At 36.6% G+C, this 17,840-nt stretch overlaps 1 protein-coding gene across 2 annotated transcripts; it reads right to left on the reverse strand.

Annotated features, from left to right (window-relative positions):
• Positions 1 to 10,155: 10,155 nt before the first annotated feature.
• Positions 10,156 to 12,929, reverse strand: LOC137725461 (light-inducible protein CPRF2-like). 2 transcript variants are annotated; one of them, XM_068464151.1, is made up of 6 exons: positions 12,459 to 12,929; positions 12,247 to 12,346; positions 11,839 to 12,049; positions 11,151 to 11,226; positions 10,908 to 11,033; positions 10,156 to 10,773 (listed from the first exon to the last, which is right to left on the reverse strand). In XM_068464151.1, the coding sequence occupies exons 1-6, from the start codon at positions 12,864 to 12,866 to the stop codon at positions 10,333 to 10,335; spliced, it is 1,362 nt and encodes a 453-aa protein (XP_068320252.1). In that variant the 5' UTR covers positions 12,867 to 12,929; the 3' UTR covers positions 10,156 to 10,332. The 2 variants fall into 2 exon arrangements, with proteins under 2 accessions (XP_068320252.1, XP_068320251.1); XM_068464150.1 differs by having other exon boundaries at positions 12,444 to 12,928.
• Between the last annotated feature and the right edge of the window lie 4,911 nt (positions 12,930 to 17,840).

The following is a 17,840-nucleotide window of genomic DNA, read 5'->3' on the forward strand; positions in this document are numbered from 1 at the left end:
TTTACATTTCTTACGGATCTTTTCAAATTTAATGGTCTTGAATAAAATTAATATAACTCAAAACTACTAACTGATGTGGTGATGACAAAGAAATAAAAAGATACTTATTCAATTAAAACATTTTATTTGACAAAAAAAAATTAAACATTTTAAGGAAAAAGATTAGGTTAAGGAAACGTAAACATTTCCCAGCCTCCACCTTCATTAACTCCCGCCATTGTTAATTAAGATATAAGACAAGAACCCAATCATCCATGGTGGATATATCAATCTCAATCGTTGTGTACAACCTAACCAACTTTTTCACTCTCTTCTTCCGTCTCAACATCAATCCTGTATTTTCATGGGTTGTCTGCAAGTCATGATAAGCAATAAACAGTAGCTGAATAAAAGAAGGGGATTAAGAAGACAGATTCACAGAACTCTTACCCCATTAAAACAGTCTGTTTTTTTTTTCTTTCTTTTTGGTTCTATCAGTGAAGATGCCCTGATTATGCTTTTGATACCCTAAAATTGATTTACATTAAATTCTTAAGCATGTCCTTATTTAACAAGAAAGCTTTTCAGTGGCTTAAGGTTTCATGATATAAAACAAAAGCGTGCTAATGCAAATCTTTATCCTCTTCCTTGTTTACGGTGCTCGTGAATGAATAATGGCATGAAGGAACGCGGTGCTCGTGAAGGAAGATGGTGCTCTATTTGCAATAGGACCTTTTTGAAACAAAATAACAAAAATATTTTAGTAGAGATTTAAGTTAAATTATTTCAGTCAATTCCAAATCACCTACTGGTTTAATGACAATCATCTTAACTTTTATTCAAGACCATTATATCAATGACGTAGCCATGAATTATTCGGTGGGTGAGCTAAGTTCAAATTATTACTTTCAAATCAAAATTTCAATATTTTGTTGTGTATATAAAGTTATATAACTTGAAAGTAAAAATTTGAAGTAAGAAATTTGTACTGCCACTTAGTACTACGGTCTAGTGGTATTCCTCTTCACTTATAAGTGACAAGTCCTAGATTCAATTTTCGCTGAAGACGAATTTGAAGCACATTATTGCTAGCCCATTGTGGATGGAAGTTTTAATTTATTTTACTTTTAAATTATAATATTGGTTAAAATGATGAGTTTATTTAACATTTATTAGCTCTTATTTTCTTTAAAAGTAGCTCTAAGATTCAAAATTTTCATTTGCTAAGTGGAATATGACAATTAAAATCATAAACTAGCCCAAAAGATTTTGAATCTTAAAGATTCAAAACACTCCCTATGCTATAACCTAAGGGAGCCTTGTACTTGGCTCCGCCAATGCATTAGATGTAAAAAGATCCAAGAGCTAATAAGGAGTGTATAAATATTTGTCTCTTAATCCTATCCCATATATAGGTACACAAATTTTATATAATATATGTGCATATAAACGTATATATATTGTTACCAGCGTATCATTGTGGAAAGCTTTCTCTCCTAATTTTTTAGGAGGGTCCCTCCACATTGATAAATATTTGTTTTTATAGAAACATGCATGATATTTAATAGCATATTATTAAGGGACCAATTCAATATTTAATATTACATCAAAATTTTAATAAAAATAAATCTTATTGAGGAATTATAATCTAGTTTCCCACTTTTTTACACAGAGAAAAAGGAGACGTGTTTATCATTTTTTTCATTATATGCAAAACATAAAAAAGTTGACATTAAATATACATTAAAAATGGTTGGATTCTCATATATGCACTTGTAACTTGTTACCAAAGGACCATAAACAATTGGATTTTCTTTTTTTAATGAATTCAATTTTACATCCTCAACTAGTTGGAAAGAAAATTAATTAATAATTATGGCTCCAACAAAGTTACATAATGTAACTGAATAAATGACCTGCCATAAATAATTAAACCTGTTGGATATGAAAATTAAATTTACACCTCAAAAATACAGGCCACGTAGGATACAACCAACCAATAGGACACATGTCGTTCATGCAAGGTGATAGTTAAGGTATGTAATCTGCATTGCACTTAGAAATAATCACTATCTTGTGACATATATATTTGGATGCCAGGCGTCGACCACGCTTTAATGGGCAATAACGTCTTTTTACCCTATATCAAATTCAACGGAAAATAAAAAAACAATATTTTCATTTTATTTTTTCATGAGCTATTAGAAGCATTTTTGTACCCAAAAAAAGTGTATAATCAAACTAATCTCAGTACTAACAGTAATTGTCAAATATTGAATAAATTAATATGTTAATCGTAAGCAAAAATATACAAAAATTTGATAAATATAACAAGTACGCCGTCAAATGAAACCTCGTGCATCTGATGTATTTAATTGCGTTATGGTTTAGGAGGAAAGAGCGCATGAGTACTCGCGCGCTTGGGCGCGCCAAGGATTTCGCGGGAAAATAGTTTAATGTTGGAGTTAAAGATGAACAATAAGTGCCCAGTCAAATGAAACCTTGTACATTTTGTAGTATTATTTTCCTTACGGTTTAGTTATTTGCGTTACAATTTAAGAGGAAAAAGTGAATAGACGCTTGGGCGCGCAAGGATTATTGGAAAATAATTTACAGGTTTAGTTATAAACTCTGGAAATTTAAATCAAAAAATTGTTTTAGGTTTTCTACTAGCTACAACATACTCTTTTGTAATAATACATATGTTCACAGCATAGAAAAATTAATCAGTAATTGTTTGAAGCATAGCAATACATGTATAATATTTGCAACCAATTTATTCTGTATTCCTTAGTGTAAATATATCGTTGTAAAAAAAAATTTAAAAAACTTGCACCCCCAAGATGTTTACACGTCACTAGACTTAATGACATGGCTATGAACTACTGCTTTAACAAAGACACTAAGCATCCAAATTACAGCTGATGTAAGTGCCTATGCTGACTTGTATGAGCGTTATAATTGCAGGTGTCTTCTGATGAGTTGGTGAGAAGGAGTTAAATTCCAATTAAACCCTTGGAAGAGAAAGCCTCAAGCACTATATATACATGTAATATGTTACCCTCATTTGCCAAACAGATTTTCTAGCAGCAACTGTCTGAGGGTCTCAGTCTCTAAGTGCTTCTCTCTCCTCAGCTCAATTCGTCAGGCATGTTGATTTCTTCCCTAGATTTGAGCTACATATATTTGTGTGTAAGCGTATATATCCCCACATTTTTCTATATAAATGATCTATCTGACCTTATGGACTTGTACGGCTATCTTTGTTTATAGGGTTTTCAAGATCTCAGCAGCCTCCAAAATGACTGATCCAATGGACAAACATGTCATCAGTTTAGCAGGTGAAATCTTGAGACCCCCTGCAAGCTAATCTTATCCGCGCATGTCAATGTTTGGATTTTAATTATCAGATAAAATTGGTTATATGGTTAGCCCTTTTGTTTAATTTGTTTTCAATCAGCGAAGGATGGTTCTGAATCTATCACCCCAAAAAAAAATAAATAAATAAATAAAAAATAACGATATGAAAGAGGGGTGTGATTCAAAGGATTTGCAGAAGGAAAACGATATGAAAGGAAATAATTAATAAGAGAAATTTTGTGTAGCATTAGGTGGAGGGAAATTCTATTGAAATTCAAACCAATTTCTCTTGCTAATTTTTTCAGAATTATATTTCTCAAGTCAACTTTTTAGTGAGAGAGATTCAATTAATTTTCATAATCCCTCTAATTAATCCCCACAAAGTTACGTGCTACAATATTGAGGGATCTAATATTCAAACAAATTATCCCCAATTTTGATTATATTTAACTGAGCTCTATCTTCCAGTTCTTAATTCATGTGATATGATATAATTATTTCATCCCAATACGAAATAATTAAATCGTAATGATTATTGGACTCAGATCTAAAGCACATAGCTTAATTTACCCCAACTAGCTAGTAGAGATCTTTATTATTATCATCTAATAGCTAGTATTGATTTCTAATATTTCAAGACCTAATTTTCTCCTAAAGATTTCTTATGTGACACGCGATTGTACGGCTATAATGTCTTTGAACGGATAACGGATAACTGTATGGTTGCGTCTTACGTGTCTTACATGACGACATGCATGGTTTTTAAACCTCATACACTACAATATGAAACAGTCAATTGCAATTAGTATAAGAATTTCATATCTTGTTGCCATTTCTATCCTCATAATAATTGCTTTTAGTTTTCCAGATATTGTCAATTGCATACAAAACAAAATGAGAAAATGCTGAATGTTATAGTCCTAACCATTCTTCAATAAGCCTATACTTTGTAGTAGTACTTCAATTTCTTGTGCTTGGTTGGAGATCGATTGAAATGTATCAAGTTTAGGGTGTGGATAATATAGATATAGTAGTTGTGAATGTTGTTATGTGCATATTAACTAGATGGTAATGTATTTCCATATTTGTACAGAAATTTAAATTTCACAAAAGCAAGTTAGATGATACAGGTTCCTCTAAAGAATTGAGAGATGTCCCAAATTCGCCTCCTTTTTCCTTTCCCGACGGTATTCACATTTATGACGTGGAACCAGAAATTAATTTGGATGCTATCCTGGGAAATGGCTCTGGGAATATTACTGTTGATTTACATCGTCCAGATGTAAGTAGAACAGCTTCAATATAACGATTTTGTTTTCATTACTCTACATGTTAACCCAACAGATTTGGAAATTTTTTCGCAAATGGTCATCTTTTTAGTTACACTTTTAACAAAAGGGTAATGCTAGGGAGAGAAAATTTGGAGGTAAAATTTTGAAAACTAAAGGATATGGAAGTTGATGATTGATTTATTACTTAAGCGGTGCTCATTCTTATTAGTGATGCATCATTTTGTTTGTTAATTTTGTCTCCAAATTAGTCTCTCAAACATTACCCTTAGTCTACTTGATCATATGAGCTTATCCCACTTTTACCGTGAGGATGTATATATCAATATATTGCCTGGTTTTATTAACTCCTTGGCAATATTTTACCTTTGGCAGATGGGGTTAGCACTCCATGGTCAGATGGAGATCAGGAATGGGGAGAATCATAATAATTTCCCGATCCGTTCAAACCTGTTCCTCCTAGCCCAGGAGACAGTTGAGACTGGGTAAATGAAGTTTATTAATTATTTAATTACTTAAACCTAACCTTAATCTACCATGTTTTCTCAACTTACACATACATATATATGCTTTTACAGTTTAGCTACAGATTATACTATTGTCTTCTAATTTTTATGCGTGAATTACTTTAACATTGAATTAAGCAATGTACATATATACAATAACAGGTTCAGAATTAATTATTTAATGTGTGAATATATGCTGTAGGTATACCTTGGAAGAGGCACCTAAAAACCTCTCATCAGCTCCAGCTTCACCGAACACCAAACCACCGGGCGCTCCGGCTAGGCGGAAGAGAAAGCGGGGTGAAGACCCCAAGACCTATGTCCCTCTGGCGGTGAGGGAGAGGAAGGAAGACGACTACTATTGGCACCATTTCTAGCTAGGTAGGGTTAGTATATAACTATACAGTTTCCATGTGTCATTTCACTTTTCTTTTATTAATCAATTCTTGGTTTCCACATGTAATTAAAATGGGGTTCTTCTTTTACTTGCGCAGGTGCTGGGAGAGATCTAGATCGTTTGATGTGATCTGATAGGAAATTCTGTTAGTGCTCAAGCTTAACTGAAGTCGGGAGGGCTGTCCTTTCATGCATGTTTTTTATCATAACTATTTTATTTTAAGTACTTTATTTCGGTTTGGTCAGAACTCAAGAGCTTGTGGGCTCGTTTTATTTGGGCATTTTATTTTGTAAACTTAATGGTGCTAATATTTAAGGTCCCTTCTCTATATGGGGGGATTTGAACTTATAATTTCTCTAGTACTATTTTTTCTTTTTAATGTTGGATGTCTGGTATTACCGTACGTACTAGTGTATTGTTATGTGGTATTGTACGCGTGGATATTTTATTGATAGCATATTTTAAAAAGGGAATTGTCAACCATGTCGTCTACTAGTACTATAACACAAACGGATTATATCACGTAGACATGTCACATATTACTGTTTTTCTACTATAAGCTGGTTGGTTTTTGTGTGGCTGTTAGGCCATCTTCAGTCCCGGAAGGCTAAATACAACCCTTATAACAATGTTTTAGCCTTTTAAAATTTATTATTTTTAAAAATTAATACTGTAGGATAAATTTTATCTCCAACATGCAAGATTAAATGCTTTCATCTTGACTTCGAATACTCATATCTAGCCTGCCCTTGGCTAAACTTAGCTATGATTCTTTTTAGTAGATTCATGTTGGCCTTGGCTGGAAACCTGTCTTGCACAGTTTGGGGCTAAAAATGGCCTATAACCCTTGGTCGAAGATGATCTTAAGTAAATGTAGTACAAAAGTGACTAGAATTAATGGTAATGTGTTGGCTTGGTGTTCTAGGTTGGCTATTTTATTAAACAGGTATTGTAATTCCGTTGTTTTAGAAATCTTGCTTCAACGTCTCAGTTTCAGCTTTTGACGTATTTTTTCTACACTCCAATTGTCTTTTCTTTTTTGTGCTCCTGAGTTATGGAGTGGATGTGGTGAAGGAATTGTACTAAGCCGTATTTTTGTTTTTTTGGTCAAAGGGAATTTTTATAACAAAGTTTAGAAGGACAAATTACAAAGAGTCCGTAAGTAAACGCTAGAAATAAAAACAGCCCGAAAAAAAAAAGGATCGCTACAGACAGAACACCAAATATGCATAAAATGCATAAGTAAAGATTCTTATCTATACCAAAAGCAAAAAATTATATAGGAGCCCAAAAGCTAAGGCCCAATTGTAGAGGCCCAAAAGTGACCACACAAAAAAACCTAAAAATCCTAAACAGATATTCGCTCACCGCGTACGCAGCCGAAACAGTGCATATACCACGGCAAGATGCATGGCTCAAACCCATCATAGTCACTATGTCACGGAAAAAGTGCCAAATCTTCAAATCTAATGAAACCACACCATTATCAAACACCACAATACTAGCCCTCAGTCGATTCCAAGCACACAAAAAGCATCTAAATGCCCAGAACCAAACTGTAACCAAAAAGGTCAGGTGGTGCAAACACCATTATGAAGATATACCAGACCTTTGTGGGGGTGACAACATATAGTTGTTTTTGACCGGAGAGAAGCACAAAAGAAGCACCAAGCAAGTGGTGAGGTGAGATCCACCAAATTTGGAATTTGATTCGAAGTTTTGGAAGATCTTGAGCGAGGTTGGGCCGTATTTACTCGTAGGGTTTCACAAAAGAGATTCACTTGGAGAAAGACCAATGGCACGGGTATGTTCTACACGCAACTCTAGTTGTTCGAAGACTGTCAATCTAGGTTTCTTATTGTCTGTGTATGCTTCAAGTTGTCAGCGTGGAGACTAAACTCACTGCCAAAACAAGGGGGGTATGTTTGGTACTCTACTTCAATTCAACTTTTATATTCAAAAATAATTTTCAAGTTTTAGACCTTAGAAACTTGTTTGGTAGGACTATTTTCAAAAACCGAACTCAAGACTAACTCAAAAATATAGTCTATTTTCTAAAAACATAAAAAGTGAGTTTTTAGAGCTTTTAAACTTCAACTCACTCATTTCTTTTCTCTCCCTCATCCCTCTTGCTCCAAATCTATCTCTCTGTCTTCTTCTTCGCTCTTTTTTTTTTTTTTTTTTTCTTTTACCTTTTTCATCTCTCATCTAATCCGCTCTCTTCATTGTCATGGCCTTTCTCTCACTCCTCTTCCTCTCTATCTCGTCTGATCCTCTCTTCTTTCTCCTTTCCTTCAATCATCTCTTACTTTTTTTCCTCTTCTATCCTCTTTCTTCCTCTACTGTGACTCCCTCTTTTTAGACATCTGTGTTTAGTTTAAGTTGTAATATTTAAAATTTTTAAATCACAAACCTATCAAGTTTTTTAGTCGTAAAAAAATTTGTTTTGAAGAAATGTTTTGAGAAATGATAAAAAATTTCAAATAGAATACCAAACATGCCCTAAACAAACAAATAACCTTGTGAAAGGTAATTAACATAAGATTATCCTGGAACGTATAGATTATGCCATTTGTCCAGTGGTTTCTTTAAATTTCTTAGTATTAGAAATAGCCTGTGAGAAAATGGTGTCATGGTGCTTCCTTTCTTTGTCTCATTGACTGTTATGATCATCGGTATTTCAATGTCAGATTTAGTTCTGACCAGTGACCGTGTATTTATTTAGCCAGAAAGAAGCTGGTATACCTCCAAAAATCATCGAGGTTGAGGACATCCCTGGCTTGAGTAAGCATTTTATTTTGCTTAAGTAGTTATTTTACTTTCTTAACTTGCAATAGAGTACCCTCCTAAAGTGCCTTTCCAGGGGTTGGAAGCAATATGATTTTGTATGCAATATGCGAAATACAATATATGAAATGGCGCCATTTTAGGTGTATTGACTATTTTCACTAGCATAAATAGAAGACGCATAGGAATATTGTAATTAATTTAAATTTAAATATATATAGTCGACTTTCATATTTTTAACCCTATGTCCTACACTCGGTATCAAATGCATCCTTACCAAAGAAAGAAATTTTCGGGAGGTGTAGTCAAATTAGGATATAATAGGATTTCACAAGATTTTAATACTTTAAAATCAAAGTGTAGTCAATCAAGATTTTGAAAGAGGACTTTAAAAGACTTTGAAATCATAGTGTAGTCAAATTAGGATTTTAGAGGATTTTAAAAATACATCCAAATCTATAGGTAGTCAATTTAGATTTTGATAGGGATTTTTAAAGTGATTATAAATCTAGGTGTATTTAAAAAATTAAGGATATGGCAGTATTTCATTAAGTTATGGATTTTGTTGGGATTTATGAGCACAAATATACGTAACCAAGAGAAAAAAGAATCTCACCTCAACCCCTAAGATTTCCAATCCAGCTTATTCACATTTTATCACTCCCTTCTTTCCTCTCTCACTCCTCTCTCAAACCCTAGCGGGTCATAACAGAATCTCACGGATCTCTTGCCAACCATAGATTTGATTTTTATGACTTGGGTTCTGGGAATTGGATGAAGAGGTGTGTTTGCTTGGTGGGTGGTGGGTATTTGAAAAAAGAGCAGCGGGGTTTGTTTAGTTGTGGTGAATTGGGTCCTCCAAGTGTTTGATAAAAAGCGCAAGAGGGTTTTTGGGTTTTTTAGAGTGGGAGAATGGGACAGAAGAAGCTGAAGCGTGGAGAAGGAGGGAGTGAGAAGAAAAAGAAGGCCTTGAAAAACCATGGGGCCTGTGTTGGAGATGATGATAATTAACTTCCTTGTGAAATATCTTAAAGAAATTCAATTTATGTTGATTTGGTCTATTTGCATTGGTTTGACGATGCTTAGAAATCTTATGAAATCCAAAATTAAAATCTACACAAATCCATTGAAATCTATAATGAAAATCCATATAAATCTGTCAAAATCCATATAGGATTGAAAAGTCTATTAAAATCCTTTAAAATCTATCACTTAATAAAATCTATTAAAATCCTCTGAAATCAAAATTGACTACACCCTCCTTAATTTGCAAGGATCATGTTGATGCCTGGCCTTTTAAGGAACCAGTCGACGCACATGATGTTCCTTATTATTATGACATCATAAAAGATCCCATGGATAAGAAGCACAATTTCTTTAATTAATTTCGGCGATCCACGAAGAATGTAGTTTAAATATCTTCTGCACTAAGCGTAGTTGAATTGTGTCTGGAATTGTTCCGCATGCCTTCATGGAAACCATAATTTAAATATTTGATTTCTGATAAATCTAGTTTTGATAGTAGCTTGATCATGATCTGCTGCACATTGTCATTGACATCCTGGGTCGTGAAGTTGCCAAGACTTCTTAAATTTCAAAAGTCGGCATGATGTTGAGATAGATGTTTGTAATTGCGCATATGCTATCAAGCATACGAAGCTTTTAACGGACATTTAATATTGGTGGGAGGGGCAATCAAAATCATTTGTTGTACACTCAAATATTGGTGGGAGGGGCCATCGAAATCATGACCTTAAAATGTTCTTAACTACTTGAGCTACAAGTCATGTTCCGAGATGTACTTCTTGTATAACACTGACATGGTTGTGGCACACAGTTTAACAAGAAAAATAAAGTTCATTTATGGCAAATTCTAAAACAGGAACAAAGACGGAATTGAAATTTAAACTGTACGAAAACATAAAGCCGAAGTATAATCCCGCTAATAAACACATAACTTCAATCAGCCGTTTTAAGCCCTTCCTGCAAAATAGGAAGGCCCCTACATCCGGTTCTACTTCTTATTCTTTGGGACGGCATGAGGGAGCTGAGGGTCCCAACCTGGCAATGCTTCACCCACTCCTGGCCGTGGCTGCTGCTGCTGCGGCATGTGATCTGTGTTGCCCGTGTGCGGCATTGAAGAGTTGTGAGCCATGTTGCTTCCAGTGATGACTGGTTGGCCAGCATTACCCTGTCGGTTCCCAACTAGAGAGATTGGGGAGTTCGCGTGAAAGCCAGTCTCCAATCTCTGGTGATGCAGAGGGGTAGTGGTCATACTAGGAACTCCCGGATGAAAGAGCCGGTTAGAGTTTGGTTGCATTGGCACAGCAGCATTCGTGGATGCATTCATTGGGTTGCTAACGGGTGGCATGCCTGCGTTTGCTGCATTTGACATGGCTAGAAGCAGCGGATTGATCCCCGTCACTCTTTTCACAGATTCTTCTGCCATTTTCACCTGATTTTTGTTTATTCAAATATATATCACCTTGAATCAAATAAGAGAACTGAATTAACAGTACACAGAGTATTGAATGGGAAAAATATGCAAACGACTACAAACTGAAAACACAGAAAGTCTTAGCGGCTAACCTTTGCTCTTAACGTCTCAATATCAGCTCTCAATATTCTGTTGTCAACAGCAGCATTATCATATTTCTGATTCACATCAGTGAGACGTTCTAACAGCCCAGAGTGTTCAACCCTTAGCTGACCAACCTGAAGGAACCCAAACATAAACTTCTTAATCTTGTCTACTACGCACAAAATTTGGAAATATCAAGAAGCGATGATGATAATTATTGCTAATTCACAATTTGAAACAAGGAGCAGCACCTGTGTCTCAAGTTCACCCATTTGGGCTTGTTTTCTTCTTCTAGAGCGTCTTGCTGACTCTCGATTGGACAGCATCCTGAGCACCATTAACATGTCAATTGATAAAGGGCTAAGTTTTTAGATGTAGCAATATGGTATTAAGTTGCAAATCGAGAGTATATGTTGATTTCCTGACAATGTTTACAACAAACCTGATGTCAAACAAATTCATCAGGTGAAAAATCATGCAGCAGACAACATATCCCTCCTTCCAAATCAGATCATTTGCTTCGACAAATTAAAGTTTTAAATTTTTGTTCGGACAAACTAAAGTTTTGAACTTTCTACTAATCTTTCTTGCATACCCGCTCATATTAACCATCATCCATCATGAAGGCAATCATGCGTTGATGCCCTTCACGTATCAATTATTGTAGAGAAATTATTACTCAGGTCGATAAAGCCTAAATAGCAACTACTCATCCCTCTTGCACACAGGGCAAATATTAACCATCATCCAACAAGAAGGCAACCAATGTGCTGATACCCTTCATATATCAATTATTGTAGAGAAATTATAACTCAAGTCAATTAAGCCTAAACACCAACTATTACTTTGAAACCAGTGAAAAAACCTAAACATTACACCAAGATATGAAACAAAACTACCTAATAGTTGCAAGACTAGGCAAGCAAAGAAATGGGTTACCTCCTAGCACGTTTCACATCAGAAGGATCCATATTCTCATTAATCTCAATGTCTCCTTCGAGATCATCATCATCCGAGTCCTCTTTCGATGATCCACTCGTTGTTTGCTTACTCAGCACCGGAGTTCTTCTCTGAGCAGCAGGTAAAGCCGAAACGCCAAGCGGGCTAGTGTCAGCTTCATTTTGTGGAACTGGCAAAGCATTACCAGCATCTAGAAATAGCTCAAATCAAATGGTTTTCGAATGTTAGACACAAATATAAGAATCGTCAACACATCTCAGAGAAATGCTATGGCAAAAGTTCCCAAATTTAATTTATAAACAACCTAATTACGAAATTAAACACCTAAATCATTGCAGATTGCGAAAAATGGATAAGAAATTAGCAGGCAATGAGCCAATCACAAACCTTTATCAAGCGATCGAGTCGGGGCTAACTGTGAAGGCTTCGACACCAGCGACGGATTCTCGGCTAGATTACCCAAATCCACAGGCGTCAAAGACGATGCCTGCAATCACATTCATCAATAAAAAAATTAAAATTAAAAAAATCGAATCAAAAAATCAAATCAAAAATAAAAAAATTGATGTGAGAGAGAGGGATACGCGAGAGAGAGCTACTGCTGCGCAAGCCAGATCGAGCTGGTTCTTAAGAAATTCGCGGTACTGGTCCGAGTTAATCGGAGCCGTCGGAGCTGGATCCAACGCCGCCGGCGGAGAAGGATGATTGAGCTGCTGAGGAGGTTGTAGTTGACGACGGCGATGACGGTCGGGCTTCTTGATCTCAACTACCTCTTCGTCCACATGGTCGCGCTTCGACGTCGACGACTGAGACGCGACGGAGCAGGAGGCGGCGGACGAAACGGGAAATTGCTCGGCGACCGATTGGCGAGGAGTGGGGGCCGGGGTCGTGAACTCGTCGAGGAACTGCTCGAAGGCCCACTCCGACGCGCTCCGGTTCATCTCCGCCGGCGGCGACAGAGCCCAAAACGTGTCGGAGGAGTCGTCCGCTGTGAACACTGAATGCATACTCTGCGGGCGTGCGTGTCCGAAATATCCAATTTTTGTTGTTTCCGTCGACGAGCTGCGAACTTTCGTTGTTTATATTCGGACAAATAGAGGAAAGTTCTGGTGGTGTACGGTACACGGTAATATTTGTACGGGGGTTTTGAATTTGGTTAGCTGCGTTGATTTGGATAAGTTTGACACGTGTCGTGCGATAAATAGCGGATTGCTGGTCAATGCAGTAGAGGATAAGGGCCAATTTTTGGTTGGAGAAAGGAGGAGAAGAACCCACGGACAAGAAAAATATTGAAGGACAAATGTGAAATACGAAAGTGAGGGTCCACATGGGTGGGTCCCATGTAAAGTTGAAAGGATGTATGACTAACGGAGTTACTCTAGGTTAATTTCTTTTGGAATAAATTGTAGCAATAGTTCTTCAACTTTAATCAAATTAGAGTAATGGTCACTCAACTAAAAATTCATTACTAGTGGTCCCTCAACTTATCAAAATGTGTAGCTATAGTCATTTTCATCAATTTTGTCAAAATAAGTTATGTTGGAATAACCATTTATACAATAAGGGTTCCTCAACTCATCAAAGTGTGTAATTATGGTCATTGTCATCAACTACGTCAAAAATTTTGTCAAAACGAGTTATGTTATAAGGATCATTGCTACAATTGAGTTAAAGTTTAAGGGATCATTTCTCCAGTTGAATTAAAGTTGAGGAACCAATGGTAATGGATTTTTAGTTGAGGGACCATAACTGCACGTTTTGATGAGTTGAAGGATCAATGGTAATGAATTTTTAGTTGAGGAACCATTGCTCCAATTGAGTTAAAGTTAAGAGACCATAACTACAATTTACTCTTCTTTTTTACCGTGCGGTTAATTACATTGCATGTATAGTTGAACTTATAAAGTTGACGGGAAAATTTGAAAGGACTTTTAAAGTGCGGTTAATCACACTGTTGAAGGAATGTATTGTGTTAGAAAGATTGGTTGAAGCTGTAATGGAATGAAAAAAGAAAAGAATGAATCGTTTATTATAGACATAATTTACTGAACAATTATGGAGGCCAGAAAGAGAAAGAGGGTGCAGCATAGAGAGAGAAAAAGAGAGATGTGTAATTATGGGTGTGTGTTATTCCACCTCATTATGCCTTTATTTATAGTAGTAAAGAAGGTTAATTTGTTACCCTTTAGGATTACAACATTTAATAGGTAATCTACTTCTAATAGGAATATAAGATACATTCTCATATCTACTAAGATTTACACAATCACATTCCTAATCTAATAGGATTGCAACACTCCCCCTTAAGTGTGTAAATATTCAAGTAAATGGTGCATCAGGTCTTCAGTGATGAAGTACAGTTGATGAAGTCGTCAGCACAATGGGTGAATATGAGTCACAAATAAACGGAAGAATGCATAAAAAGTAAAACTCACAAAACCTTGCTATGGTAAAACCCAAGGTATGGAAAACCCATAATCTAAGGAGAAAAGTGAGAAGTTGCATTAAGTCAAAACTATACGTCTTTTAGACACAAGTAGAAGAGCTCACAAGGGTATGATCAGCCCAGGATGGGTGCCTCATTAAAACCTAGTTAGGTAGCAAAAACTCAATAGGAAAAATGCTTCTAATCGTAGGGAAAAGGAGTACATTAAGATCAAGTGAGTATACTTCTGGATACTCTCCATGAGTTTGACATAACTTCCAAATAAGAACTACAAGCATTGCATATAAGTAGTTAGGCATACCAATTCCTCGAACAAGTTTCAGGAAGGTTGACTTCGGCAGTGACGTCGTGTAGAGGTCAGCAAGGTTGTCTAGGATCGGCTTGCATGACTTCAATCTCTTGATGTTTTGCTAATGTAAATATGGACGCGATATGTCTTGGTGTTGACTTCATTGATGTATCATGTCTTGGTCATGTTGATACATATGGCATAGTCTTCATGTATCATCGTCGGAACTCAACGATGGATAAAAACACAGCAAGTACTTCAAATATGCTCAACAAGAACTCCTAACCATATCTCACTTGTGGGGTAGTGAAGTGAGGTGAGTCTTGGAACGATTCAAAGATTTCGCAACTAAGGTCATATTGTGGACCTCTAAGATATTGCGATATCCCTAACGGTAAAGACATAACCATTTAAATATTTTTCCTTGTGCAGATTTGATAAGTAACCAACGTCAGCATAACAAACAAGGAAATCATCATTCCGAGGATCAAGGGGGTTGGATTCACTTGAGATGCGTTGGGATTTGCCCTCATAGTACCTTCAAGGTAAGTCTTTAATACCAAATCAGTGGTTGCGTGTAGGTGCAGTGCTATATCTTTACCAAGATCAACAGCGAAGGAGATGTCCTGTCTAAATAGAATGAGCTAAGTACAACGAAGCGCAAAGTTGAACTCAGATATGGGATTTCGGATTCTATAACCTCTTCAAAGGTCTCATTTGCATATAACGTATAGATGATCAAAGGTATACTCAAAGGTAACACATTCAGGGTGTAGTCCGACTGGTAGACCAAGGTACCGTCATAACAACGCTTGAACTTCAGGTCAAGGAATAAATGAATTTTCCTAAGATCCTTTATCTTAAATTCCATCTTCAGGTGCGAAGCAGTTTTCTCAAACTCTTAGTGAGATTCGTGTCAACGACATAAACTGTAACTCTAGTAATTTGGAATAAGACTTCATAGTTTAACACGCAACGACATAATTCATATCCCTGACTGATCAAATAATCTCTTAGAAAGGTATACCACATTCGTCGGATTGTAAGTGAACGCCTCAAAACGAGTTAAGAGGGTGTTTCATGGTTTTGAAACTATTTGAACCAAACCATGTAATTCTTAATAAACTTACATGTAAATTTCCGTATCTACATCCCCATGGAGAAAACACTAACCACATTTCATCATGCTGCTATCAATTATAAAACATTTGAGAGAAACCTTGCATCGTAAGGCGTGCATCATATTGCACTATGTCATTCATCTCATAACGCTTCTTTTCCCATTCGTAACATAATAGGGTTACCTTGGGCAGTGTAGGAATGACAGGTCCAATACACACTTTGGTAAGGAATTTGACCTAGATTGTAACTTTAGTTATCCAATCAGTTCTACATTGTCACTTAATCAACGGAACACGGTTCGATATCATCGCTTTTCATTTATGTCGATAACTACCATATAAGTGAAAACATCATCGATGATAATCTCATTTTAATTCTATTTAGCTCATCCAAACTAGTATACTAGACCAAGAACTTTAAGTCTTAGGAGAAATCCGGATTAATCTCATAAGATGGAAATGATTTGAGACAGCGATCAAGTGTAGATTCATTTTGTGTCGTCCCTTCCTCTTCGTGGGAAATGAATCCTATGAACTGAGTGATCTGTCATGTTTCAGGCCAAGACAAATTAATTGGCTATCCGCCGGTGTACTGGACCATCCAACAAGGGCGTCCAAACTGTCCAACAAGGGCGGCACACCCTCTAAGGATGTTGACTCGACGTCCATTAAGTACGTCTATCCTTATAGGCATGTTTGTAGCTGGTATATGATCTCGTCACTTTAGCTAGATCAGAGGAATGCGTTTGGAGCAACGTTCTAAAAACTAGAATCCGTCGCACTTGTTTATCACACTTGTGCAGTATGGGGATCGAGATGAGATATAGTAGGTAACGTCCACACAATTTCGCGCCGTTCTACAGGAACGTTGACATTTTTATCTCCCCCTAACGGTGGGAAGACTGTTTCATTAAAGTGACAACCCGCAAATGAGCGGTAAAGAGATCGCATGCAAGGGCTCTAAGAGAGCTAATGTGAAGGAGAATCATGATCGACAAAAGATACACATCCTTCTTTGAGGACCCATGGTGGTACGTTGCGGCGGCGCAACTTGGCACATGGAATACACACCCAGATGAGTAAATATGAAAATCGTCAGGTTCGTACCCAGTAACCAATTGTAATGTCATATAGGCTGGGTGGCAATGAGCCTCAAGGCGGACCAACATAGCGGCGTACAAGATTGCATAGCCCTAGGCAAAAACCAAAAACTTGATACGTTTACCAAAATTCGGGCGATCATTTAAATTGCGCTTTATGATCGCTAGGCGAGGCTATTTGGGGTGGACATAGAAATTCGATGTTCAAATTATAAACCCAAAACATATGCAATAATTTTTCGAAATCGTCAATATAAACTCTCCGACATTATCTAGTTTCCCGGACCTTGAGGGATAAGTAGGGTGGTGAGCCCTTAATTGGCCATGAGGTTTAGCAGCAATGTGTGTGGACAAACATATGACCAGTTTGTCGATTCATCAACCAAAACCATAAGTATTTATATGATCCGCATTTTGGTTAGATTAGTCCACATATATTCCCTTGAATCCACTGTGAAAGAGAGTCGTGTCATATCTTTGTGAGGAATGATATAGAAAATCAATTTCCCTAATGAGCATGCTTGGCAAAGTGTGCTTGTAAGCACAATATCCTTACTTTAGAAAAGGAGATGCGTTGTAGTATCATTGTTCGACCTAAGTGTCCCAAAAGATCGTGCCAAAGCAAGTAAACTGCTCAATCACCAGGCTCCAAGCCGGCCACATGTGGTGTATTCCCAGTTGGGAGACAACCTATTGGCCCCAAATCAGAGCTTCAGGCTTATTTTTGGAGGTGGTGCGAAGATATTTCACTCTATTTTCTTCAGTGGTTTCATTTATGATCATTGTCATCTCGAATATCCTTAAAAACTCAACGTCAGGGAGAATTTAAGGTCCCTTAAATGGTAATGCAGTACCATTCATACAACGAGGAGCTTGCCAATGCTCTTAATCAGGCTGGATATACCTGAAGTCGTTGTTAGAGATATGATTTAGGTGTAAAGTTAGTGTGCGTAGTACGCATTCATCCAGACAACTAACTTTCCCACATTCCAACCTAATCACGAGTTTAATTGAATCGGTCACAT

This window comes from Pyrus communis, chromosome 2 (genome assembly GCF_963583255.1).
Source record: "Pyrus communis chromosome 2, drPyrComm1.1, whole genome shotgun sequence".
NCBI lineage: Eukaryota > Viridiplantae > Streptophyta > Magnoliopsida > Rosales > Rosaceae > Pyrus > Pyrus communis.

Excerpts from the sequence above, each read along its gene's own strand:
- LOC137725461 (XM_068464150.1), bottom strand. The coding sequence starts at position 12,866 with ATGCATTCAGTGTTCACAGCGGACGACTCCTCCGACACGTTTTGGGCT. Across the intron at positions 11,227-11,838 it reads GATGTGAAACGTGCTAGGAG|GATGCTGTCCAATCGAGAGT; the intron begins GTAACCCATTTC and ends AATGGTGCTCAG. Across the intron at positions 10,774-10,907 it reads TTGAGACGTTAAGAGCAAAG|GTGAAAATGGCAGAAGAATC; the intron begins GTTAGCCGCTAA and ends AACAAAAATCAG.